The following is a 26,702-nucleotide window of genomic DNA, read 5'->3' on the forward strand; positions in this document are numbered from 1 at the left end:
CAGAACAGATTCCCTTCTGCTTCCTGCGCCATCCACGCCTCTGCTCTCAGAAGGGCTCTGAGGCCATGGCAGTGGCTTCAATCCTTGAGAATAATGCAAAGAAAAGGAAAAAATTAAAAAGGAAAGGAAAACTATGTTCGTTGCGCTTAGTAACAAAGCAGACTCCCGTGGTTCAGCATTATTAAAAGGATTTTTATACACAGCTTTATAATTTTCAGTTCTGCTCATAATCCTAAAGGTTTGTGCTTGCTACTCTGCCTTAGCCAAAAGTACAGAAACCGCTGTTTCTATAGCAACTTAACCTTGCTCTGACCCCCAAGCATGTGATCAGGGGACCGGCTCACCCAGTCCGGGCATCATCGACCCCACAGGATAGTCTTTTATGGGACCGAGACAGGCTGGGACCTGGGCCCTGGGACCCTTTGCTGCAGTGCTTGCACCTGGACAAACATCTCCTTGAGCAACAAAATACAAAGAAACTATCAGGGACTAAAAATAACTGCGTGCATGAGCAGTTGGGGCGAATTCTGGGCAACAAGATACAAAAAGACCCCAAAAACCCAACTGCAACTTCTGAAGAGCCGGGAGCAAAAAACAGGGCACTGCGCATGCCCCCTGCACTCAGCACCACCAGAGTGGTGGGCAGACCGCCTAAGGCAGCCCTGCAGCCCGACCCCTGGTCACACCCCTCCCCTCCCCCCATGTAAGGAACCAGACGCCCCCGCCCCCCTCGAGCTAATGTCCATCTGACGCGAGGTGGTGTATGAACGTCACCGGTCCTGGTCTACGTGCTGAGTCCACAAACCCCTTCTAATTCATCCTGGTTCTGTCACTCACTAGCTGTCACTTAACTTCTTGAGTCTCCTTTTCTTCACCAGAGAAATGGGAATACTAGTGACATCCACACCCGAGGGCTGTTAACTGGAATGGACATCGGAGAGGCAAAGCCCCTGCACGGGGCTGGAGTCGCTCAATAGAAAACGCCTTCCAGCGGGACCTGCCGCGTGTGGGGAGCACAGGGGTCTTTCCTACCACAAGCTCACGTGACTGACAGGCAGACACGGCTTTCATTCAACCCAGCTCAGAAACCAGGCCAAGATTATAAAAATGGGAATAAAGTTCGGGGACGGATTCCCGAAACCCCCCTGCAGGCCCTGCATCTGCACAGGAGCCCCTCGAAGTAAATCAGCCTCCCCAGCCTCTGGGAAGCCCGGCTGACTGACGCGGTTTTTCTGTCTCTGAGGGAAAGAAAGCCTCTCTGTATTCGAATTACAATTGTCCACAAAGCAGGAATTTCGAGGTCCTTCTGTAAGATGAATAAAACTCCTTCACACACAGCAGACTTTATTATTCATACCAGGTTTGTCAGTTCTCAGAACGTGGGCACCAAACACAGCTTTGCACTGAAACCACAGACAGCAAATAACAAGGCACAGTCAGCATGAGTGGCCAGTGCACTTTATTTGGTCTCCTTCCTGCTGCCAGAGGAGCCGCGTGCGCCAGGCGGGGGTCCGAGCTGGACTCCACGAAGGGACGTCAGGCGCACGTGGGCCTGACGCGGCCCCGGGTCCCGGCCCAGCCTCGGTGTTGGCGGCGGTTCCCCCGGGCGCGGGGCAGGAGTGTGAGGTGGGGCGGTTTCCCGGGAGCCCCTGCCCGATGCCCGGCTCCCCCGGGACGCGGTAGCACCTGGCCCTGGGCCCACAGGGGCAGCTCCGCCCAGGGAGGGCGCCGGGGCCTCCGACTCAGCATCCGTGGGGCTGGAGCGCCGTCCTGATGCCCGCGGCCAGGGCTCGCGGCGTGGGGCTCTCTGCGGTGCAGCTCACGGGCAGGCCCTGCGCGGCCAGGGCGTGGGCTGTGGTGGGCCCAATGGCCACGAACTGCAGGGAGAAGACAGAGGGGCCTCAGTGCACCAGCAGGGCGCGATGGGAGCAGGGCCTGTTGCCTCCTGTCTGTTAGGAGATCGCTCTTCCCTCATGTGAGAGCTTATAAACGAGATGACACCTCCTGAAGTGAACCCAGCTCTACCGCCTGCAAAAAGCCTTCGTCTCTTTACAGCCTCACCATCGGCCTGAGCAGCTCTCGCTAGCCCTGCGGCCCGGGCGCGGGGCAGGAGAGGCCTGGAATCAATCAGCGCCTGCCACGGGCGGGGCCGGGCGGAGCACAGAACAAAGTCTGAAAAGGGCTCTGCGTGCCGCATGGGGCGGTGGCTGGGCCCTAGGAAAGCAGAGCAGTCAGCACCAGGGCCCGGAGCCAGAGGGTCGGGTTCACATCGCAGCTCCACAGGACGGTGGCCTCAGCAAGTGACCCACACTCTCTGGGCCTCCGTCCCCTCCTCCGTGAAGCAGAAAGGTTAAGAGGTTTCCTCATCAGGCTGCTCTGAGGAGTAGATGAGCAATGCGTGTAACCACTCGCATGGCCCCGTGCCTGGCACAGACAAACGCCCAGTGACCATCAGTGGCTGCTACCTGTAGGACCATCGTTATGTTATCCCAGATTAGAAGCTCCAACGGCCTGGGCCTCGTCAGCAGGACGCCCCTCTCCAAACAAGCTTGTGTCTGATGGTCCCATCCAGAGCCTCACTTTGGGCTGAACAGGATTTTTCGTTGTGACTCTGGCCCTTGCTAGCTGTCATTACAAATCACTTGGCCTTTTTGATCCTCGGTTTCCTCATCTGTGAAAGGGGCACAATTACCCTGCCTCTCAGTTGCCAGAGCAGGGCTGAACTGAGCAGATCGACAGCTTCTGGCAGAGAGAATGTGCTCATCCCCACCCACCTCTGGACTAACACCGCGGACATGGACCCGCCTGGGAGTGGTCTGTGAAGGTGAGCCCCCGACAATGGCAGCCCCTGCCCAGCACCCCCTTCACCGCCCTCCCCAGCCAGGCTGGCGGTAGTGCGAACAAGATACCGCCCTTGCACAACCTCAGGACGCTGTGGCCTCACACTCCTCCCCAGGGCGTGTGGGAATGAGAGGAAGAGGCTGCTGTCTCACAGAAGCTCGGGCTCCTGTGGCTCCCACGCTCCCCCCCATGAAGCAGCCAGCCCTCAAGAAACTCCCCGAGGAAAAACATGAAGCTGGACCCCCACCTCACATCATGTACAAAAATTAACTCCAAATGGATCAAAGGCCTAAATGGAAGAGCTAAAACCATAGAACTAGAAGAAAACATAGGAGTGAATCTTCATGACCTTGCATTAGGCAATGTTTTCTTAGATACATGACGAAAAGTACAAATAATAAAATAAAAACTAGATAAAGAAAACTTCTGTGCCTCAAAGAACACCGTGAAAAAAGTGAAAAGACAACTCACAGAATGGGAGAACGTTTTTGCAAATCACATATCTGATAAGGGACTTGTATCCAGAAAAAAGAACTCTTACAACTGAACAAAAAGGCAACCTAGTTAAAAAGTGGCAAGGATGTGAACAGACATTTCTCTAAAGAAGATATAAAAATGGCCAACAGCACATGAAAAGATGCTCAACATCACTAGCCATTAGGGGAATCCAAACCAAAACCACAACAAGAAACTACTTCTGGTATATTCATAGAATGGACTGTTACCTGGCAATACAGAGGAATGAAGTACTGACACATGACGATATGGGTAAACCCTGAAACCATTATGCTAAGTGAAAGAAGCCAGTCTCGAAAGGCTATATACGGTATGATTCCATTTATATGAAAAGTCCAGAATAGGTAGATCCACAGAGACAGAGATTGGATTAGTGGTTGCTAGGGGGTTGGGGAGTGACTCTAATGGATATGCAATTTCTTTCGTGGCTCTGAAATGTTCTGGACCGAGAGGGTGATGGTGGCATGCCTCTGTGAATTTACTAAAAACCACTGAATTGTACACTTTAAAAGGGTACATATGCAATTCATAAAAAGTGAGTTTTATCGTACATGAATTATATCTCAATAAAGCTATTTTTTAGGGAATTCCCTGGTGGTCCAGTGGTTAGAACTCTGCGCTCCCACTGCTGAGGGCCTGGGTTCGCTCCCTCGTTGGGGAACTAAAATCCCACAAAGCCGTGCAGCGTGGCCAAAAAAAAAAAAAGCTGTTTTTTTAAAAAAGAAACATTAAAAAGGAAAGAAAGGTGGTCTTTTCTCCATTTTATATTCTTGCCTCCTTTATCAAAGATAAGGTGACCATATGTTCGTGGGTTTATCTCTGGGCTTTCTATCCTGTTCTGTTGATCGATATTTCTGTTTTTGTGCCAGTACCATACTGTCTTGATTACTGTAGCTTGGGGGAAAACTGGACAGCTACATGTAAAAGAATGAAATTAGAACACTCCCTAACACCATACACAAATATAAACTCAAAATGGATTAAAGACCTAAATGTAAGGCCAGACGCTATAAAACTCTTAGAGGAAAACATAGGAAGAACACTCTATCCCATAAATCACAGCAATATCCTTTTTGACCCACCTCCTAGAGAAATGGAAATAAAAACAAAAATAAACAAATGGGACCTAATGAAACTTAAAAGCTTTTGCATAGCAAAGGAAACCATAAACAAGACAAAAAGACAACCTTCAGAATGGGAGAAAATATTTGCAAATGAAGCAACTGACAAAGGATTAATCTCCAAAATTTACATGCAGCTTAATTATCACAAAAACAAACAACCCAATCCAAAAATGGTCAGAAGACCTAAATAGACATTTCTCCAAAGAAGAGATACAGATTGCCAACAAACACATGAAAGGATGCTCAACATCACTAATCATTAGAGAAATGCAAATCAAAACTCAATGAGGTATATCACCTCACACCAGTCAGAATGGCCATCATCGAAAAACCTATAAACAATAAATGCTGGAGAGGGTGTGGAGAAAAGGGAACCCTCTTGCACTGTTGGTAGGAATGTAAACTGATACAGCCATTATGGAGAACAGTATGGAGGTTCCTTAAAAAACTAAAAATAGAACCACCATATGACCCAGCAATCCCACTACTGGGCATATACGCTGAGAAAAACATAATTCAAAAAGAGTTATGTACCACAGTGTTCGTTGCAGCTCTATTTACAATAGCCAGGACATGGAAGCAACCTAAGTGTCCATCAACAGATGAATGGATAAAGAAGATGTGGCACATATATACAATGGAATATTACTCAGCCATAAAAAGAAACGAAATTGAGTTATGTGTAGTGAGGTGGATGGACCTAGAGTCTGTCACACAGAGTGAAGTAAGTCAGAAAGAGAAAAACAAATACCGCATGCTAACACATATATATGGAATCTAAAAAAAAAAAAAAAAAGGTTCTGAAGAACCTAGGGGCAGGACAGGAATAAAGACACAGACGTAGAGAATGGACTTGAGGATGCGGGGATGGGGAAGGGTAAGCTGGGACGAAGTGAGAGAGTGACATGGACATATATACACTCCCAAATGTAAAACAGATAGCTAGTGGGAAGCAGCCGCATAGCACAGGGAGATCAGCTCGGTGCTCTGTGACCACCTAGAGGGGTGGGATAGGGAGGGTGGGAGGGAGACACAAGAGGGAGGAGATATGGGGACATATGTATATGTATAGCTGATTCACTTTATTATACAGCAGAAACTAACACAACAATGTAAAGCAATTATACTCCAATAAAGATGTTTAAAAAAAAAAAAAAAAGAAAGAAAGAAACTCCCTGAGATTGGGAACCAGCAAACAGCAGACAATTTCAGGAGAAGCAGTTTGGTCACAAGATGACTTTTCCCCGTGAGCCTTTTATTCCCTCTGAAATCGTCTGGTCACAGGAGAGAGGGCGTCTGGAGAGCTCCGCTCTCGGCCTCCCCACCACGGGCCTGGCCGGGCCCGCGGAGCCTGCCTGCAGGGCTGGACCCGGGCTGCAGACAGTGCCCCGGACAGCCCTGTGCTGATGCCCGTGCTCCGTCTCTGGGCACCGACCGGAGTGAGCATGCCAGCCGGGGAGGAGGGAGGGGCCGGCAGTGTCTATACAACTGAGACAGTCCTGACCCCCCAGGGGTGCTGGGAGCCGCACCTGTCATGAAAGGTAAGGGCCTTCACTGCTGGCTGTGTGAGTGCCCGCGATGCTAGCGGCCTGTCCTGGGCGCTCCCAGTCATACCCGCGCCCCCTCCTCAGTCCCCCTTGAGCCCTTTGAGATCATCCCCATCCCAGGCACCACAGGGCTGTGACTACTTGTAGACTCCTAACAAATAGTCCCTAGAGAGTGCGAATGGAAATCCTTTGAATTAAAAGACGTGAAAAGGGGAATCACTTTTAGAATAATTTCAAGACAGTTAGATGGGAAAAAAGGGAAAGGATGCTAATACCTGTGCCAGGCCCTGAGCTAAGGACTTTGCCTGAATTCTTTCATCTAATCCTGAGACTAACCTATCAGGGAAGACCATACACATGTCTATAAAAGCCACAAAGGGATAATTATCTTCATGTTACAAATGAGGAGACAGGCTCAGAGAGGTTAAGTAACTAGTCCAAGAGCACCAGCCAGGAAGTGGCACTGCTGAGCTGCAAGCAGGGGCCTGGGACTCCTAAAGCCCTGCCTTTTTTTTTTTTTTTTTTTTGGCCATACCGTGCAGCATGTGGAACTTCCCGGACCAGGGATCGAACCCGAGCCCTCTGCAATGGAAGTGCAGAGTCTTAACCACTGGACCACCAGGGTAGTCCAGCCCTGCCTTTTCTACAGAGCTTCCATCAGGGCGTCTGTGAGATCAGGAGTGCTTTGACTTCACAAGGAAACTCTAGGCTAGTGAGTAAAAGTTAAAAAAAAGAGCATCTGAAAAAGATCAAAAGCCCACTGAATACCTCACCTTAATCTGGTCAATGTTGTCACCAGATAATTCTTGAATATGCTTGAGACTGTGTGTCAGGCCAGAGGGACTGAAAAACGTGATGCTGGCTGGAATGCCCTGCAGGCAGAGAGAACAAGGTCAGCCCCTTGCCTTGGGGCCGAGGAAAGAGATGCTCCCCACCCCGTCACCATCAACCCCCAGAGCCCCAGGAAGCAGCCCCAGGCAGCCCAGGTACATTCACAGCAGGAGGGTCCCCACTGATGCTGGCGTTCTGGGCTCCACGGAGGCGGAGTTCAGGTCGGGAACTGTTTAGAGAGGGGAGCGATGGGAGAGGCTGGGTGCTGTTCCTTGGTCGCTCTGCAGGCACCCAGATCAGAGGGCACAGGCACCGGGGACCCAGCGCCCAGGAGAGTGGACAGTGCCTCTAGCTTGTGCGGCCAAAGTGCACTGATCAAGTAAGGCAGCAGCCTGGTCCCCCACCAACTCCCTGTCCCTTCCGGAAATGGAGCAGACAGCAGACAGACTGGCCCTCTTGGCCTTTCTGAAAGCTTTGGTTTGTGCTAACAGGGTCTCCGAGTACCAGCCAGGCATTCAGAAGCCCGTCCTGGGAGAGGAAGGGGAGGCGTCTTACTGGATACAGATGTGGAAAACCCCGATCAACCCAAACAAGAACCGTTCACCCTTCTGCCTGAAGCCTCCAAAGGTTCCCGCGGCCTCCCAAATTCAATCCAGACTCCCCCGTGGGCCCTGAAGGCCTTCCCAGTGTGGGCCCAGCCCCTCTCCAGCCTCTGCCCTGCAGCTCCACCAGTGCCCCACACCATGAAGAATGACATCAGGGCCACTGTTGACCCCAGGCTGTGCAAAGGGCTTTGTATAAATTATCTCCTTTAATCCTCGTAAAAACCTTATGGATAGGTCTATTCCTACTTCCCAGATACAGAGATGGAGCCAAAAGATGGCCTCCTCAAAGTGGCACAGCTGGGGATGGCAGAACCAGCGTCAGGAGGCTTGCGCCCCTCCGCCCTGCCCGCCCCAGTTCCCTGGAAACCCCACACACCTGCTGGGAATAGTAGCTGTTGAGGTTCCCCTGGATTCCTGGGTGTGGGATCGTCTGGTAGACAGTTAAGCTCTCCACGGGAATCCCTGGACACAATCGGGACACAAACCAGGAGACAGACTTCACTGCCCCGGGACCACACTGCGGGGCACAGGTAGTGGAGACCCCCCAGTGCTGCACGACCCTCCCGGAACAAGCCGCCGGGAGCTGCGAGGTGTGGGCTCAGTGCCAGCAGACTTGGCCGGCCCTCTGCAGCCTGCTTAACACTGCGGAGTGGCTCAGGCGGTAGAGGAGGCTGAGATGACAGAGGAAGGACGAGGATCCTGAAAACTCAGCCTTCCTTCATACCACGGACGCCTTTTGTTCCCGTGTTTGCGTGGGTTGCCCACAGGATTGGCCCTGGACGCTCCCCCATGGATGCTGTCCGTGTGGAATCCCACACTGAGGGCCAGGGCTGCAGGCAGAGCTTGGAGGGGGTTTTACCAGCCTGGGGGCTGAAGCCACGAGCCTTCTAGGTCCTGGATACCTTGGTCCCTGGCACCTTGGGATGGAGCCCGGGGGGATGGAGTTGGAGCGAGCCTAGGTTGGCCGGGCTGGCGGACGCTGCTTTGAGTGCGTGATGAGATCAGCTCCCGCCTTGGACTGGTTTCCACACGTGCCCGCCCCGGGGTCGCCACCACGCCACTGCCCACCCGTCCTCCTGGGGAAGGCTCCGTGCCCCTCTGCATGCTCCCAGCTGAGCTGAGCGGGTGGACGGGAGCGGATCTGAAGCAGGAGGGAGGCCTGCACCCCGCACCTAACGTGAGGGGCGCCCGCCTTCCGGCCTGGCTGGTCCATCCCAGGCCTGCTCTCCCTGTAGGTCCCCAGGGCTGACACCCCGCCACCGCGAAGGCTCTCGGTGGACCCCAGAGAGGCGGGGGAGTCACCTTTGTCCTTGAGCATTTTCGGCAGGATTTCTCTTTTGAGGGTTCCACAGGGAAACAGAAGAGGCAGTGCTGACGACTCCCCTGCGGATAAACAGGCAGACTTTGTAGATGGAGGGGCAGCCCCGGGCCCTGCCCTGCGTCTTTGGCTCCAGCACCGTGAGCGGGAGGAAGCTCACGGGGGTCACGTGGGCAACAGCGCGTAGACAGCTAACATCCACAAGCCCGGGGCTGCTGTCACCCCTGCTCCCTAACCCCCGCCCGTCGTGGTGGCTCCAGGCAGCGGTCACCACTTAGAGTGCAGTGACCAGAGTCAGGTTAGAGGTCAGGCCTGGTGGCGGCCTTGGAGCCACAGTTTCTGCCTCTGGAGGAGCCCGGATGGGCCGGGAGGCGTTTGGAGCCTGGGCTCCCGCCGTGAGGAGGCAGGAAACGGCAGCCGCTGCCGCAGCAAAGACAAGCTGCAAGGACGCTTCTCGGCCGCCAGGCCAGGAGCCCGAGGGCTGAGGGTGGGCCGCGTGGGGGCCCAGCCTCTCGCGCCCGCGCGCATCTCCGCCCTGGGAGACTGAGCCGCAGGCCTCGCTCTGCAGAGCCGTGGAGACAGCATGCGAGACGCCACCTCCCGGCAAAACTGACGGGCGGTCAGATGGGACTCCTCCGCACTGTGAGAACAAAGCACTTTAGTGGAAGCGACCGCTTTCCCCTTCCGTCTGTCCATCAGATGTAAGGAGCCGTAGCGAGTGCTGGTCAGGCACAAACACGCATTTCCCCACATCCGTAAGATCTCTCTGAACACATCCCCTTTCGGCGCCTGCAATCAGAGGGAGGAACAAGCCAAGCTCTCCCCCTCCGGCACCATCTCCACGAAGGCCCAGCTAAACAACAGGAATGACTGTAGGCGTCCTTATTTCAAGTTGTCCAATAATTACAAACCGGCGAGTGTTTTCTTTATTTAAACGGCTCTGTAAGTATCAGTACCGACATAAAAGAACACAAGCAATTGGAAAACTTTAAAATATACTGTAGATAATAGATGCTCACCGCTTTCTCTTTTCCAGTGTGAGGAAATGTTTTCACGCAGTACAGATGCCACCCCTCGTGACACACTTTCAAAGCCATGACCAGGTGCTATTCTGAGCCAGAGCCCAGGCGTCCCTCCAGTGTCTGTGTGTCCGTGTGTGTGTTGGGGGGTGGGGTGTCCAGGAGCCTAGGGGCCAAAGCGGCTCCCACAGACCCTTCCCAGCACCTGCTGTGGGGCAGCTGTAGGACCGGCAGCCAAACCAAGGGCCTACTTTTCCTGCAGGCTCAGCCCCAGGGGTGTGCAAGGGGCTTCCGGAAGATTCCAGAATCGGCCCTTCGCAGCCTCTCTTCTGCGGGTGCAGCAGAGCACTGAGCTGCTCATCTGTGTGCTCTGACTGCTGGTCACTACTAGGGAGACGGGGAGCTGGACGCACACCCCGGTGCAGGGCAGGCATCTGTCTTTTTCCCACTGCACCCCCAGTGCCCGGTGGAGAGGCAGGCCGAGCAGGACCAACCAGCTCAGCTGGCTTCATGGAAAAGCACCACCGTAGCAGCACAAAGGAGGAAAACCTGAAAATGTCCTGGTTGAGACCTGCCGCAGGGGAGGGGAGACATCCCGTGACTGTACTTCCTGGGTGCTAACCTCCCAGAAGTCAAAGGCAAATAATCAGCACTCCCAAATGGATTGTGTCCTGAGCAAAACTCCTCATGGGACTCTCACGTGACGGAAAGATGTAGCAGATTACTTGTTACATTTACGGGAAACAACCTCTGGTGGATGAGGACGTCTATGGCCCATCTCATCACCATGTAAACTGACAGCATCTCCAAAAACGGCCAAGCTCAACCACCCAACCCTTCCTGTTTGTCATAAGATCGTTTATGGAAAATAAATGATTCATTATTTAAAAAAAATTTCTTTTTTGGGATGAGCTCACTGCTTACTGATTTTTAACCCAAACAGGCCAAAGCTAAATAGGCCAATGTAAAAGCCGGTTGATTACACAGGGGTGAGAGGTGGGGTGTCCCCAGGACGACAGGGGACGACAGGGGGCGACAGGGGCCCGGCAGGGGTCTAACCCGACGCGGGATGGTGAGCCACGGGGCTCAGACGCTCTGCTCTGTGTTCCTTTAACGGGAAGGGGGCCTGGCCCGCTGGGCTGTCGGGCTGAGGACAGCAGCTGTGCTGAAAGGCCTAAGAGGACGTTACGCAGCGGGGGCGGGGGCTCTGCAAACAGTCACTGCTGGTGATTAAGAACTAGACCGAGCGTGTAAATGTCATTTCGCTGGAGGAGATGTGCGAGTCTGTGAAACTCTCGCACCTTCCAGGCCTGCGATGACCGCGCCCTCTCAGGCCTGCTGCGAGGGAGGGTCCAGTCATGCAGGCGGTGGGCACTTAACGTAGGTAATTAGGACCACGAGACTGACTGGGGGACGGAAGGAGAGCCCAGCAAGTGGGCGAGGCTGCAGGGACGAGCCCTTGGTCAGTCAGCGCAAGTCCAGGGGGACAGTTCAAATAACCCGCACAATCTGTCTGCCTCTGACACCCTCCCCCTCCTCTGCTTTCTCTCAAAATGTTGAAATTGTCTTCTACCTTGGACCACTTAACTTGTATTGATACTTTCTTTTCCCTTAGCGGAGATATCCCAGGAGGGAAGAACTGTCTGTCAGAATGACGAGCTTTCAGATTAAATGAGGTAATAGCTTTAAGCACTTATAACAGTGCCTGTCACAGAATAAATAAGTGTTTAAGTAAAATAAATTAGCAATAACTATGAACTGGCCTGTTTACTCCAAGCACTGGACGTAGATTCTTGGCTATTAAAAATCAAGCTTCAGAGTTGATTGGGGGAGAAAATCATGAACGCCTGGGTAAAACCAAGGTGAACGTCCTCGCCAGCAGTCAAGATGGACTCTTATTTGGATGTTATTCCAAGTGCGAACTGAAGATTCATTAGGACCCATGGGGTGAACACTGGCCGTGCCGTGTGGAGTCTGCCCTCCGGCCTGTCCCCTCACAGCTCTGGGACCTTGGATGGTCACTCGGTCCCCGTAGCCTGGACAACAGCACCGTCGAAAAGAGCGCTGGGTGATGCTGGGTGCCCCTGGGCTGTCCCTGGGGTGCCTGAGCCGCCAGTGACGGCTGAGCTGTGGCCTGTGCCTGGTGTGACGGGGGAACCACATTTTTATTTTTTTTATTTCGATTAATTTAAATTTAAATAGGCACATGCGGCTCCTGGCTGCCATACTGGACCGTGCAGCCTGCAGTGGACGGTAGTGAGGACCAGATGAGACGAGGCAGGGGCGTGCCAGGGACACGCTGACCACCCAGGAACGTCTCGTCCTCGACGTTAACACAGCGCATACAGTGACCCAGGAAAGAGGAAATAAAATTATTCTTAAAAGAAAAGTGGAAAAAGGAGAGCCAACTGGGAACGTGGGAAGTCCCTCTGCCATCCCCTGCCTGAGCTCCAGGGGTCCTGGTCCCCGGGGAAGTGGAGGATGTGGGACTTTTTCAGGTCCAGCTCCTAGGGGTCAACAGAAGCACACGAGCTCGAGAACCTTCACCAACAGCACTGGCTCGTGACAGGAGGCCTCCTAAGACTTGAGAGGTCGTTACCTGGAGAAATGCTCTTACCCACCGCGCCCAGACACAAACCCACGCACCACGGTCCCAGAAGCCGTACAAATTCCTGGTTAAGGTGTCCTCGCCCCCTGCCCACCCTGAAACCACCACCCCAGGGGCAGAGAAGACACCCCTCTCCCGGGACCACCTCGGAGCAAAACCTCAGGCGTCAGCAGCCAACCCGGCCCTGTCTCCTAGCTCAGCAAGTTCTAGGAAGGGTCTGCAAACCGCAGCCCCAGGTCAGAGCCCAGCCCACGGTCTACGGCTGCTCTCGGGCTACGACGGGCAGAGGCTGTGGCTGCAGAGACGGCGTATCTGGCCCCTCATAGACAGTTCCACAGCCCCGATCCCAAGGAGTGAAGCTCCGATTCCCTCTCAGTGACAGAAGGCAAGCTGGTTCTATGCCATCTTTCACGTCACACATCTCTCAGGGAGGGGCCAAAGTGACAAGGACACAAGAGCATGTGTGTGCAGTTGGATCAGACGTGTAGGGGAGAGGCTGGGACACACAACTTGGAGGTGGGGCTCCCTTACACGTACACATCGAGCCTCTCTGTCCTCTCTCTCAGAGAGCTCTGCTCCAAAAATCTTGGCTCATATTTCGTCAGAAGCCGAAAATTTCATAATTAATTTAAAGCTTAATCCTTATTTAAATACAAGCATCCCCAGAACCCTTGCCATTTTAAGTCTCAGCCCATACGCTGCCCAGTGATGAGCTTATGGGGGGGGGGGTGAGTGGGCTCTTTAGGGGGAGCGGGCTTTGGGGGAGGGAATTAGGAATTTGGGGGAGGGAAGAGACTCCCACCAGGAGGGCGGGGAGCCGGCAGACGGAGGGACGGTGCCGGCAGCTTCTGCTGCTTCCTCTCCCCTTACAGCCCCTGCACAGGGTCTTGCTTCTGGTTTTGTCTCCGACCCTTTTATTCTGTGTCATGTTCAAGTTGCCTCAAGTCCTTGGGTGGAGGGGGTGGAGGGCAGTAGGCTGGATCTCAGACCAGCACAGACAGATGCAGGTACAAGGCAGCCACGGTCTCACCAGCCACGCCATCACCATCGTCACCGAGAAGGCACCGAGGACGTGGCCCTTTCCCGAGGTGCTGGCTGTGAGACCAACCAACAAAAATAAATGGGCTTCATTTGGGGCGACCTTGTTCTACTTACTAGAACAAATGTACTCTGCAAGCTTTTCTGCATTTCCACAGTTTTCTCCTTCTGTATGCAGGCCAATTTTATTCACTGGAAAACAACAACAACAGAATATGTTTCTTTACATGGTTATTAAAGTCCTGTTCCTGTGTCATTTTTTAAATGTGCAAAGACAAAGGCACATGCTTTGCAAATGACATGGAGCAAGTCTCCCCTTGGAAGCTGGTGTAGGGAGGTGAGAGGGAGCTGGGTCCCAGCCCCGCCCTCCCTAGACCTGTGGCTGCGGATGGTGAAGCATCGTTATCAGCAACTTAGTCTCAAAAGGCTCAGGAAAAATTGTTCTTTGCCTTGTATTTACAACTTCTCTGTAAGTTTTCTTCAAAATAGCTTGGACAGATTACCAGAAAAGGGATTAGTGGGCCGAAGGGTACAACTATTTTGGCAAAGCTTTTGAATACATGCCGACCAAGTACTTCTCAAAAGAGGTAAACCAATTTTCAATGCCATTTAGCAATATTTGAATACATTTGTTTCACCGCACCCTTATCAGCAGCATTATATAGTTAACTAATTAATTACTTTTTGTAAATTTAATAAGGAAAAAAAATCACGTTTTAACCTGAACTACAGTGTCCAATGAACAAAGCTAAGTCAGTGTGGAAGGAAACCTCCTCTTTTCCTTCTCTCCTCTGCTCTCATCACCACACCTCTGCACTCTGGTTACCCAATGTGTGGGTTTTCCACACCAGGCAATCCTCCAGTTCTCAGCTGGGTGTCCTACAAGTGGACTCAAGTCTGACACTCTCTACCGGGAGGTAGCGTCAAATCCCGAGGATGGAGGGCCCAGTCCCACAAACTGCTCCCACTTCAGACCCAGGTCTCTGCTTGTGCTTCTGACTGACCAGCTCTAAGTCGGAGGTTCTCACAACCCACTCCTTGGGTTGGATCATTTGCTAGAACAGCTCACAGAACTCAGGAAGATGGTTTACTAAGTACTGCAGATTTATTACAAAGGATATTTCAAAGGGTGCAAATTAACAGCCAGAGGGAAGAGATGCATCAGGCAGGTATGGGGGGAGGGCCTGGGCTTCCATGCCCTCTCCTGGCTCCAGCCTCCCAGCACCCTCCGTATTACTGCCCTTCTGGATTTTTATGGCGGCTTCACACATAGGCACGATTGATTAAATCATTGGTCACTGGTGATTAATTCAACCTCCGGCCGATGTCTTCTCCCTGGAAGTAGGAGGCAGGGAGGGCATGAGGCTGAAAGTTCCTACTCTAATCGGAGGACCGGTTCCCATGGCAACTCGCCCCCAATTTAAGGGGCTTTCCAAAAGTCACCCCATTAAAGTCAACTCAGGGGGAGTTGAAAGAGGTTTGTTATGAATAACAAAATACACCCTATCTTTTTTATCACTCAGGAAATTCCAAGGGTCTTAGGAGCTCTGTGCCAGGAACAGGGACAAAGACCAAATATATATTTCTTATTATAATCACAATATCACAGTCATTCTTTGGTGTTTTATTTGTACCTTGACTGCTTACCTAGAGAAGCAGTAGCATTTCCCACCACATACACTGACTTAGCATTCCATTTTTCTTTCAGAGACTTTCTCCAGACTGTAAAACATGAAATTTGATGTGAGTTGCAAATACCAAAGTGGCCATTTGGACTGCTGCCCAAGGCTGTCTGTTCATCCTAAAAAACTTGTGAGCAAGGCAAATTATTAATAACCAAATATAAAAAACAGCATCTCAAACTAAAATCCATTTTTATATTCTGTTCATATTCTGCAGGCAAATTTTTAAATCACTTTGGCAAATGTTTCAATATGCCTTCCTTATTGAAGGCATTAAGTATTAAATCATTTCCACAGTTGCACTAGAAGCATTTTTAATGTATACTAGTAAACATAACTTGAAGAATTAATTTGCATGGTAATATTAAAATTAAAAAATCTAGACTTTTTTCTTTTTTTTGGGGGGCGTGCCATGCAGCTTGCAGGATCTTAGCAAGGGACTGAACCCGGGGCCATGGCAGTGAAAGCGCTGAGTCCTAAACACTAGACAGCCAGGGATGTCCCCCCAGCATCTAGACTTTTAAAGAAAAAATTACTGGTCGTGAAAAAGAGGCAACTTAAATGTCTAATAAAGCAATATGACTGGTTTTATTTGGGATATAAATCTGAAAGCAGTCAAGAAACTGTCATCTCAGATGGGAAGGCTCATCTATCTATTAGGTCAAAGAAGAGAATAAATTACAGGTTCATAAACAAACACAATTTAATAGAGAACACTATCATTTTATGACAAAAAAATAAACATCTTTAAATATGGATTAAAGAAAAACCAAGAGAAAATGGATAGTATAAATGTATCACAAGGCCACTTGGCATTCAACATCCTTTTAGAAGATAAGGAAACATTAGTTCTTCCTTCCTAAGATCTGACTATGAGCATAATTTTCCCTTAAATTCAATAGTGTTAATCTACCCTTTACACTCCTACGAGAAATTCCCTTTTAAAAAGCAGTAAAAGACTGAGTTTCACCTTCTTTCCTTTCCTACCCCACAAACGTAAATAATATTTATTTAAACATTATCTACAGCATGTGAACAAACCATTCTCCAAGCATCATAGTAGATATCAGCTGGAGCAAGCCCTGGGTGAAATCAGAATGCCCGGCTTCAGAGCTGGCTCTGCCCCTTAACTTGGGTTCGTTCCCGGCAAGTCAGCTGACCCACCTCCTCTGTTACCCTGTCGAGATAATGGGGATTAACTACACCTCTCCTGCCTGTATTCATAGAGCTGTTGTAACAATCAAAATAAGAAAATGTATGGACTATATTGCACACCTGTAACTTATATAATATTGTACATCAACTATACTTCAATTAAAAAAAAAGAAAAAATGAAAATGCATGGGAAAATGCTTTTTAAACTATAAAGCACTATAAAAAGTTATGGTGTCCATGCTGGGTTTTTTTTCTTTTTCATCATCTTCATCCTCAAAACACATACAAAAGGGAAAGCACAACTGTGAGACCAAGACGCCCGAAGCACCACTGGGAGAGAATACACATGCTTCTCCATCTCGAGTCTTCTTTCTCCATTTTGGAAGTAACAGTACTTCCGGTTCTGAGTTGCCTTGTGGATTGGACAGCACAAGTCCTCATCCCTAAGAAAAGCGTTAGACTTTCTCCTCAACGGGAGGTACCTGTGTATGTGAAATCACCGAGGTGGTGATTTTTCTGGCTATGGTGAAAGCCTAACTAACTGTAAAGAGAGCACATAATGACCACTCTGCACTGTCACCTACTCAGTGCTCACCACGCACCAGGCGATGTCCTGAATGCTTCACTCTGGGACTCAGACTCCGCAGCTGGAATCATAGACCTGTGACTTAGAGACCGCGTGGTCTTGGAGGGTTTCATGCCCTCTGCTCTACAGGCTCCTCATTTGTCAGGTGGGGATACTAATCATACCTACCTCAGGGATAAAGCATCTAGGGCCCGGTCTGGCACAGAGTAGGCCCTAGAGAAGCTCTAACTAGTAGTAGAAGTGACGATCCTGGGATGCAAGTATTATTGTGCCCACTTTACAAACAAGGAAACTGAGGCTCAGCGAGGTCAAGGAAGCCGCCAAGGTCAGAATGGCCATCTGAGGCCAGGCCTAACTGGCCGCAAAGCCCTTTGGTAACCACCCGCCCCGCTGCCTCCACCTGTTAGTAAAACTGGAGCTGGTCCGGCCTGACAGACTGGCTCCAGGGCCTTGGACAGGTGCTGACTCTCCCCAGGCCTCAGCGTTCTTATCTGTAAAATGAGGACCATGGTAGGTGAGCCTCTGGCTGGTCCAGGGTTGAATGAAATCGTGAATGTCAAGCTAACATAGAGCCTGGTATACAGCAGGCACTCCATACATGTTAGCTCAAAGCTGTCTGATGGGACAGACTAAGGTGGTGTTCAGTCTGAGAGCCGGGCCCTGACAGAGAAGGAAGGAAGCGAGAAGGAGGCCTGAGCGGGGTCACATCATCGAGTGCTGGCTCGGCACACACTGTTCTCACGTGCTGTTGGACCTTCCCATCGTCCCTGTGAGGAAAGAGACTGGTGCCCATATACTGTGACCACCTGGTGGGTGCACATGGAGACCCTCCCAGCGGCACCTGTCTGGGCGTTTAGGAGGTAGCACCGTCTCCTGCTTCCTGGTGACACAGTGCCACGAAGAGCTCACCCCCGTCAGAAGGCTACCACGTAACATATTCTGTGTGGGACACTAAGAAACAGCTTAGAAGAAGGAATTTCATCTTCTGCTCCCTCCAAAGGTTCCACAAACATGAAGTAACTTGGTACCTAAATACTTTTTGACTAAAAGTCATTGTACTTTCTCAAACCTGAAGTCCAGCTATTTCTGGAATCTAGTATCACCAATGGGAGAAAGCAAAGTCCAGTGGCATTCACAGCAGACCCACCCTTACCTTCGGTCTTATTGTCTTTCTCCAAACACAGCTCCACTGCTTCCACTGCTCTGGGGCTGGTAAAAATGAGGCCCCCGTAACCTTCAGGGTGAGACAGCTGCACATCAAACAACAGCAAAGGCACTTTATATGATGGCCAAGTTCAACATTTTCCAGAATTCTAAATGCTTCACAATTAGTAGTAGGCAAACTAATTCCATCCATCCATCCATCCACTCAAGACATGAGAGCTTACTATGCGCCTGGAACTACTCTAGGCCTTTAAGGACATAAGGTAAATTCATAGCATTTCCCTCAAGCAGCTCACAGTCTTGGGGAGGGAGAGGCCAGTGTGATGCAGGGTGGCAGGTGTAACGGAGCCAAGGGACAATGTGACGCAGCCTGGGTGTGGCTGGGGTGCAGGCAGGACGGTAGACTTGACCTGCATCCATAAGAAAGCTGGAATATTCAAGGAGCGATATCCATGCTGAAACCCTGGTTTTTGACGATAAAAATGGTGATAAAATCTACTGAACACGTTTTCTGAGCTGGGCACTGGGCTGTTATACACATAATCCTGCACTGAATCTGTGAAAGTGCCCTGTGAGATGGGTGGCACTATTTGCATCGCACGGATTAAGACACAGAGGCTTGGCGAGGATAAAGAACTAGTCCAAGGTGAGGGGCAGAGCCGGGACTCGAGCACACGCCCCTATGATTCCCAAGCCCGTGCGCTCGCTCACTGCCCAACGGGAGCTTCAGAGAGGGAGTTCAGGAAGCCCCTCATGAAACAAACTGGCTGGGGGTGATGGAGAAGCTCCCACAGAGACTCTAGTATTCTTCTGAGCACAGCGTCCTAGCAAAGATCTCAAATGATGAGCTCTGGTTCCCTGTTAAAGCTGCTTACAGAAGAGCATGCGATGTGGGTCCCTTACATAGTCCTCACAGCACACAGACCCAGGGCAGATGCCAAATCAATGTTTGCTGAGTAAACTGTTGAATGAATAATTCAATCTTCAGCTCAAAGCAAAGGGAGATAGCAGAGAGGTCCTCCACAGAGTGACGGGCAGGCTCTGACAGGCAGAGCACCTGATGCTCACAGTGGCCCGGGAGCCCGGTGGGCAGGGCTGGGCACACCAGTCCCATGAAGCCGCCCTGGCTCTGGGCCCACGTGTCCAGAACGGTGCCCCTGGGGAGATGTCCGGTGACGGGGTGCACATTGATGGGGCCTGGGGTGCTGGGCCCTGAATCTTTAATCGGAAGCATTTGGAGGGCTTTCCTGGGACTGTCCCTGGCCATATCTATCGCTCTAATACATGGAAGCAGTCCCAACTCTCCCTCTTATCTGCTGGAGAACTCCGCCACGCTGCCCAACCTGGGGAAAAACAACAGCTGTTCGGTGCTTTGCTGAGGTCAGGGGCGTGGACTGAATGACAGGAGGGAGGTGGAGGGTCTGCATGGCCAAGAGCAGCACAGGCGTGGGGCCTCAGCACGACTGGCTCTCCCAGGCCTCCTTACGGGCCCACCTCCAGGTTGGGTGGCTTTCTGGGGGCGCTGGTAGAGGCTCAGACTGAGGATCCAGTAGCGGCCACGTCCTGGAGCAGGTGAGCTCGTGCCGTCCTTGTTTCACAGTTGGGTAGTGAGATGAGGGCTAGCAAACGAGTCCTTCCCCTAGAATTCTGTAGGATTCTACAGAAACCAAACGTGTCTCATTCAGAAACGACGGTGCTCAGACACTGATGAATCTTACCTTCTCCGAAAAACTGGGAACAGACAAAAACTCAAATGATAAAACAGGGATCAAAGTGGCTTCGAGTCCATATAATCCTAATTCCTGCAGGTAAAAGAATATAGTTTTGAATTGGCCAGGGTTGTTTGGGAAATAAGGAAAAGGTCCTATTTCACAACTTACTCTGTGCCAGTTCCTCAGAGTTTTAGCAGATGGACCCTCCCCTTGACTGCAATCACGAGGCAGTGTTGGGCTCTCAGGGACCAGGCGCGTCAGGTACTTACCCTGATGTAGGGATCCTGGCCACAGTCGTCCTCCTTAGGGTCTTTCAGTAAAAGAACCTTCATTATTGCCTGGCGGTCTCTACAGGGCGCTGTGACAGAGCAGGGAAACGGATCTTAATTAGATCTCAAAGGCTCTTCCTAAGCAGCGTCAGCTGGCCTGGGCGCCAGAAGCAGGTAATCAGCTGCTGGCTGAAGCGGCCTATCCCTGGCACACAATGACACGGCGTTTATGGGCTTGTTCCTTCTGAAGACCCTGTCACCGATAAGGCCCAGGGACAGCATGCTGGCACTTGATATCACTTGGAAAGGCAGATGAAAGCCATTAGGGAAAGGCAGTGTCCTAGTTAAACATTTAAGGTTCACAGAAGAGAACTGATGCGAATTCTGGGTTGTATCTACAACAAATATAGAAATGAGCATCTTATATTTTAAGGAAATAAATAATTACTTCCATTTCAAGATAAATACACTCAGTTGCTCATAAGCTCTTTAGGAAATGACTATACTGACTCTTCTATTTCTCAAATGATGTTTTATAAATGTGGTCGAGCATCATGAGAGAATTTTTCAAAAATTTTCTAACAACCCAGAAACCAGTTGGTTGATATTTATCAAAAGGCTTATATACTTCATACCCCTTCTTCCTATAATTTCACTTCCAAGAATAAATTCTAAGGTGACACTCATAAATGTGTGCAAAGATTAACATAAAGATATTCATCCTGGTATTCTTTTTTTTTTTAATTGACATATAACATTGTGTAAGTTTAAGGTGTACAATGTGATTTAATACATTTGTATGTTGCAATATGATTACCACCGTAGCATTAGCTAACACCTCCATCACCTCACATAATTATTTCTTTTTTGTGGTGTGAACAATTAATATCTAGTCTCTTAGCACCTTTGAAGTTTATAATACAGTATTGTCGACTATAATCACTATGCTGTGCGTTAGATCCCCGCCCCCTACCCCCCCACCCACCCAGAACTTATTTAACTACGAGTTGCAAGTCTGTATCCTGGTATTCTTTATAATTGCAAATAGTTGGAAACAATGTAAACATCTAACAATGAGAGAATGGTTAAATAAATCATGGTACAGTTATATGAAATCATTAAAATATTCATAAACAACTTAATTATATGGATTATTTAATCACAAAATAATGTTAAGTTTAAAAAAGCAGGATTCAGAATTGCATTAAGGTACGATTTATAGATTTTATATATACATATATATGAAAGAATATTCTTTGGTGGTAGGTTAGGGTGATTATTTTCTTCTCTACCTCTTTCTGTTTTACCCCCCAACTTTTTACAATAAATATTAAATTCCTTTTGTGTCAAGGGGGTAAAAGCACATTATAACCATCCCAAAAGCCTCAAATCAAATACTGTCGAAGACCTGTAAAATAAACTCTGCTGGAAATGCAGACTGTATCCCATAAGTAGCATTAGACTACCAGTTAGTTACTTAATAAATATTACACAGGGGTTGATAGTAGTCAAAGAAAGTATATTGCTTGGAGCAGAAATGTGTTAACTCTGGGAGCCATTACTTATAAATTATTACTGAACATATTTCTGGGACATTATAATATCTGTGGGACATCTTAGGAAAATTGTCTCCAAATGAATTGCTTTGTATCTAAGCAACCAAACCTGGGTGAACTAATAATAATTACGAAATCAAGTTCAATTAATGCTGCTGTCGAGCTGTTAGCTAGAGAGACGGGGCATTTGGGGAAATGGGCAGTAGCGTCGTTTCTATCACTTCCTGAAGTTATTCAGAATGTGTCTCCCACAGAAACCAGGAATCTCCCTTTCGGTGATGGTCACTGTTAGGTGTCAACTTGGCGAGGATATTTTCCCCATTTATTCACAAATGCTAACCTAGGTGCTGCTGGGCAGGTATTTTAGAGATGTGATCAAGTTGACTTACTGAAAGGATCACACAGAACAAACCAAGTGTTTAGGTGGGATTCAAAGACGGAAGACATTTATTTTCATTCTGGTCCCAACCATTTCAAACAAGGTTGTGGAGAGATGGTCTCACGTGGAATTATGTCGGTACATCCTGCTAACTCTGCCTTCAACATGAATCCACGGTCCAGCCACTTCTTCACTTCTCTGCTCCTGAGACCACCTGCACGCTGGCTTGTAGTAAAAGGGATGATCCTAGGTAATCAGGGAGGGCCTGGTTCAGTCAATAGAAAGGCCTAAAGAGCAGAACTGAGGTTTCCTTGAGGAGGAAGAAATTTCGCCTGTGGCCACAGCTGCAGCTCGTGCACTAGCCTGGCCTGCCCTTCCCATCAGCTTGCATGGTGAATTTCTGCCCTGCCTCGCCAGCCCTCAAGGCTGCACAAGGCGATTCCTTGCACTAAGTCTCCTGACATATATCCCCTACTGTTCTGTTTCTCTGTGGACCCCTGACTGATACACCTTCCAATCTGGGGGCTGCAGGAGTCTGGCATGTCACTGAGTGGCAGGTAGAACTTGGCATTTTCTGCATAAATCTTTCTGCGGCATGCAAAGCAAGCAACTATTGTGGGGATTAAAAAGTGGGAGCGTAATGCTGTGAAGCAGGCATCCTGCGGCCACAGACCCCTACTCAGCCCTATCATGTTCCCCCCACCTTGGTTCTAGGCTCCAGAATACACATCCCCAAGTTTCCAGAGCATCTGTTACTACTGCTTTCAGATAGCAGGAGCCAATCTCTCACACAAGTGTTTCTACAGTGGTTTCAGGCAGTGACGCCTGGGACCCCCCTCAGGGAGGTGCGGTCTGCATTATTTGTTGGAGGCGTGGACAAGTTCAAGCACTCCAGGCTGTGAGGTGACATGGCAGAGGTGACTGGGGTGTGGGTTTACGTCTCCAGGGCGACCTCTCTGAGCAGGAGAATCTGAGTTGAGATCTGAATGGTAACAGCAGGGGCAGAAACGTTCAAGTGTCAGAAAGGGGCTCGGGGTGTCCCCAGGGGAGAAGGGTAGGCGTGGCTCAAGAGCAAAGGATAAGGGAGGCTCTGGTTCCATGAGAAACGGGAATCCACTGGAAGGTTGAAGCAGGAGCGACAGTGGTGGGATTTACACTTCAGAGAGACCTCAGGCTTTGGGGCAAGGCTGGCCACCACAGACGAGGCGTGCAAGTGGCCTCAGGAGCGGGGAAGTTAAGATGTGGCTGGACCGTGGATACACGCTGAAGGCAGAGCTAACGGGAGGTACCGACGTAACTCCACGTGAGACCGTCTCTCCACAGCCTGGTTGGAAATGGTCGGGACCAGGACGAAAATAAATGTCTTCCTTCTTTGAATCCCACCTAAACGCTTGGTTTGTTCTGTGTAATCCTATCAGGAAGTCAACTAATATTCGTAGACAGTTACTGTGAACCAGGCACTGGGTATATAATACGATTCCTGCCCTCATATTAATGGGAGGGTAAAACAGATACATTACAAATAAGTGAAAAGAGTGACAGAGTCACAGTGCAATGAGCATTAGGAAAGAAAAGTCAGGATGCTGTGGAAACATAACTGGCAAGTCTTATCTGGACTAGGAGGGGTGGCAGGGATTGCCACTTGCCCCCAAACATCCACTCTTCCCTTCTCCCTCATATGAATGGAACCCCTCATAATAACGGGGCACGTGGTTGCCCAAGATAAAAACGTGTAGCGGGATGTGGCCAGGTGACTAGGTTCTGGCCGACAGGATGGACGTCGAAGTGACGTGCACAATTCCAGGTCCTGCCTTAGCAGGAAGTGCTGCGCCCCTGCCCTCCCCTTCCGGCCTCCCGCTGGCGGGAATGTGGGCTGGCTGGAATGTGGACCAGGTGGCCAGCGCCTTCTACTGCAGGGGAAGGTAACGTCCTGGGGGTGATGGAAGGAGCAGGACCCCTTTGTATGGCAGAGGCACCAGTCAGCCAGGGCTTTTACATCAGAGAAAAGGAAAGTTCTATCCTGTTTCAGCCATTGTTATTTGGATTTCTGTTAGAGCAGTGAAACCCATACCCTAACTAATACAGAGGCCAGAATGGCTTCCTTGAGGACCTATCGCTTAGACTTAGACGTGGTGCCTGAGTAGGATTAAGCTCCAAGGTTGGCATGCCTGAGGGGTGGAGAGGTCTGCGGCAGCTGGAATGTACAGGGGAGAGTGGGGAGACAGGCCTCATCTGGTCCTATTAGGGAGTTTGGATTTATCTTAGTACCAGTGGGAGGCGTCTTGCTGATGGATTTACTTCTCCTCTCCTTCTCTCGTTTCTGCTTGCCCTTTTCTCTTCCCCTTTCTCTCTGGGGCAACACAAGGAGGGACGTGTGGGGTCACAGAACAATCACAGGATGAAGGGCCAAGAGACCAGCTTTACTGTCCATGATATGATCTTCTTTTCTCCCCTGTCAAATGGGAATAACCTCTGCCCTACCAAGGCCACTGAGTGACTCAAAGGAGACAACAACAACAGCTACCCAGTTATTGAGCGCTTACTACATGCCAGAGACTGTTCTAGGAGCTTTACATGCATTAAAGCTATGAGGTTTATCCCACTTTATAGATGAGGAGACTGCAGCATATGGGGGACAAAACTCACCCGAAGTCCCCGAACCAATGAGTGGCAGAGCTGCCACACTCAGGCAGCCCAGCCCCAAAGCCCGTGCTCTTACCCCTGCGCTGTGCTGCACACCCAAGTGCTTGGGAAGACAGACAGGTATAAAGACATAAAGGACTCCCCTGGTGGCTCAGTGGTTAAGGATCCGCCTGCCAAAGCAGGGGACACGGGTTTGAGCCCTGGTCCGGGAAGATCCCACATGCCGCGGAGCAACTAAGCCCGTGTGCCACAACTCCTGAGCCCGCGAGCCACAACTACTGCAGCCCACGTGCCTAGAGCCCGTGCTCCGCAGCAAGAGAAGCCACCGCAATGAGAAGCCCGCACACAGCAATGACCTGGTCACCGCAACTAGAGAAAGCCTGCACAGCAATGAAGACCCAACGCGGCCAAAAATAAATAAATTAATTAATGATAATTTTTAAAAAAGACATAAAGTATCACTCTAGTGCAAAGTGCTTCGTTTGGTAACGAAAACATGTGAGAGCAAAACCAATCTACCCACTGCAAACAGAAAATATTCCTTCTGGGTTCTACTCTGTGGTTCTCTCAGGTAATAAAACTGATGCCTTCTGGACAACAGTTAAGAAATTCCATGAGACGGGCTGCAGGACTTGACAAACAAAAATCAAATACTACCCTTGTCCCTTTTCTGCCGTCGCTCAAAGCATCTCTAACGTAAAGTTAAGAGGAGCCGTTGCCGATGCTTCTTGGCCACGCCAGAGCCCATGTCGGCAGGTTCACTGAGAAAGGGTCCAACTAACAGGTGCACACAGATGGCCGTGCTAACACCCTGGTACTCTTCTCAGTAACTGAGAGTTTAAAGCTGACAGTGTCCCCTCACCCCGACACCCCGTAATGGACAGGTCCTGAACTGCTGGGCACACCGAGCCCAGGGCAGGATCCAAAGGCTCAGAGAAAGGCCTACAGACACCTTCTCAAAAAGGGAAGGGCATTCCCAAAAGGTCCTGCAGTGCCCAAGGGTCCGCAGCAAAGGCCCAGGGACCGGGTGACAGAAACAGCTCGTAGCGAAGGAAACACTCGCCAGGGGAGGCCTGGCTCCCGGGGCAGCTGGGCCCCTGTGAAGGCACACGTGATCACCAGCCGCTCTGTGAACCAGGAACGACCTCCCTGCCTGGAATCCCCAGCTTCTGTTCAATGGCTTGCTTTCTACAATCATGGGGGCTTAGATGGTGGCATTATTGCAATTTCTCACAGGCCAAAGGAAGGACCGGGATATTTCTAGAGCTCAGCGCAGACTGTCATTCCTAGCTCAAGAAATCCACATTCCTGTCATCTCCAAAATGTAGCCAGCAAGAGTGAGAAAGACAAACATTGCTACTTCTCACCCACACAGTTTCCCATCCTTAGGACCACAGAGGAAACACAGCCAGCCCAAAAGGTGTAGGTGCCCTAGCTCTCATGGAAGACACAATTGATTGAACTGGGTTCCCTCCAAAGAAGTCCTAACCCTTGGTACCTACAAATGTGAATTTACTTGGAAATAGGGTCTTTGCTGATGTAACTAGGTTAAGCTGAGGTCATGGTGGATTAGAGTGTCCTATATAACTATGACTAATCCAACACGACTGGCGTCCTTAGAGAAGAAAATCTAGACGCAGATAGAGACAGACAGAAGGCCATGTGAAGGAGGCAGAGACTGCAGAGACGCTGCCAAAGCCAAGAAACACCTGGGCCCCCCAGCAGCTGGAAGAGGAAGGAAGGATCCTCTCCTAGAAGCTTCAGAGGAGGCATGCCCCACGGACACCTGGACTTCAGACTTCTGGCCTCCGGAACTGGGAGAGAATAAATTTCTTTTGCTTAAGCCATGTGCTCTGTGGTATATGTTACAGCAGCCCTAGGCAACTAGACAGAGGTGAACTGATTTTTGGTGCTGTCTACAGGACTATGTCTCCTAAGAAAAAGCACCTGTGTGTGTGCTCCCAGCATGGCCAATCCTTCCTTTTCAGCTGAGGAATTTGAGGTTGGGGTGTGGCAGGGGGACCTGCCCGAGCTCACACGGGAAGTCCGAGGCAGAGCCAGTACTGAGCCCAGGACTTGGGGTCTGAGTTCAGTTCCCCCCACCAGCTC

At 50.3% G+C, this 26,702-nt stretch overlaps 1 protein-coding gene across 2 annotated transcripts in view; it reads right to left on the reverse strand.

Moving 5' to 3' along the window:
• Window positions 1-1,442: 1,442 nt before the first annotated feature.
• The window catches only part of UROS (uroporphyrinogen III synthase), a 33,406-nt gene continuing 8,146 nt past the window's right edge, over window positions 1,443-26,702 (reverse strand). The window contains exons 2-10 of one of the 2 annotated variants that reach the window (XM_068548754.1): window positions 20,016-20,104; window positions 19,753-19,836; window positions 18,024-18,120; window positions 15,095-15,169; window positions 13,565-13,639; window positions 8,767-8,847; window positions 7,841-7,926; window positions 6,802-6,900; window positions 1,443-1,877 (exon numbers count right to left, since the gene is read on the reverse strand). In XM_068548754.1, the coding sequence (XP_068404855.1) occupies window positions 1,743-1,877; window positions 6,802-6,900; window positions 7,841-7,926; window positions 8,767-8,847; window positions 13,565-13,639; window positions 15,095-15,169; window positions 18,024-18,120; window positions 19,753-19,836; window positions 20,016-20,078 (795 nt within the window). In that variant the 5' untranslated portion in view covers window positions 20,079-20,104 and the 3' untranslated portion in view covers window positions 1,443-1,742. The remainder of the gene's footprint in view (window positions 1,878-6,801; window positions 6,901-7,840; window positions 7,927-8,766; window positions 8,848-13,564; window positions 13,640-15,094; window positions 15,170-18,023; window positions 18,121-19,752; window positions 19,837-20,015; window positions 20,105-26,702) is intronic. The other variant, XM_068548755.1, reaches the window with a different exon arrangement.

The sequence above is a fragment of the Eschrichtius robustus genome, chromosome 7 (genome assembly GCF_028021215.1).
Source record: "Eschrichtius robustus isolate mEscRob2 chromosome 7, mEscRob2.pri, whole genome shotgun sequence".
Lineage (NCBI taxonomy): Eukaryota > Metazoa > Chordata > Mammalia > Artiodactyla > Eschrichtiidae > Eschrichtius > Eschrichtius robustus.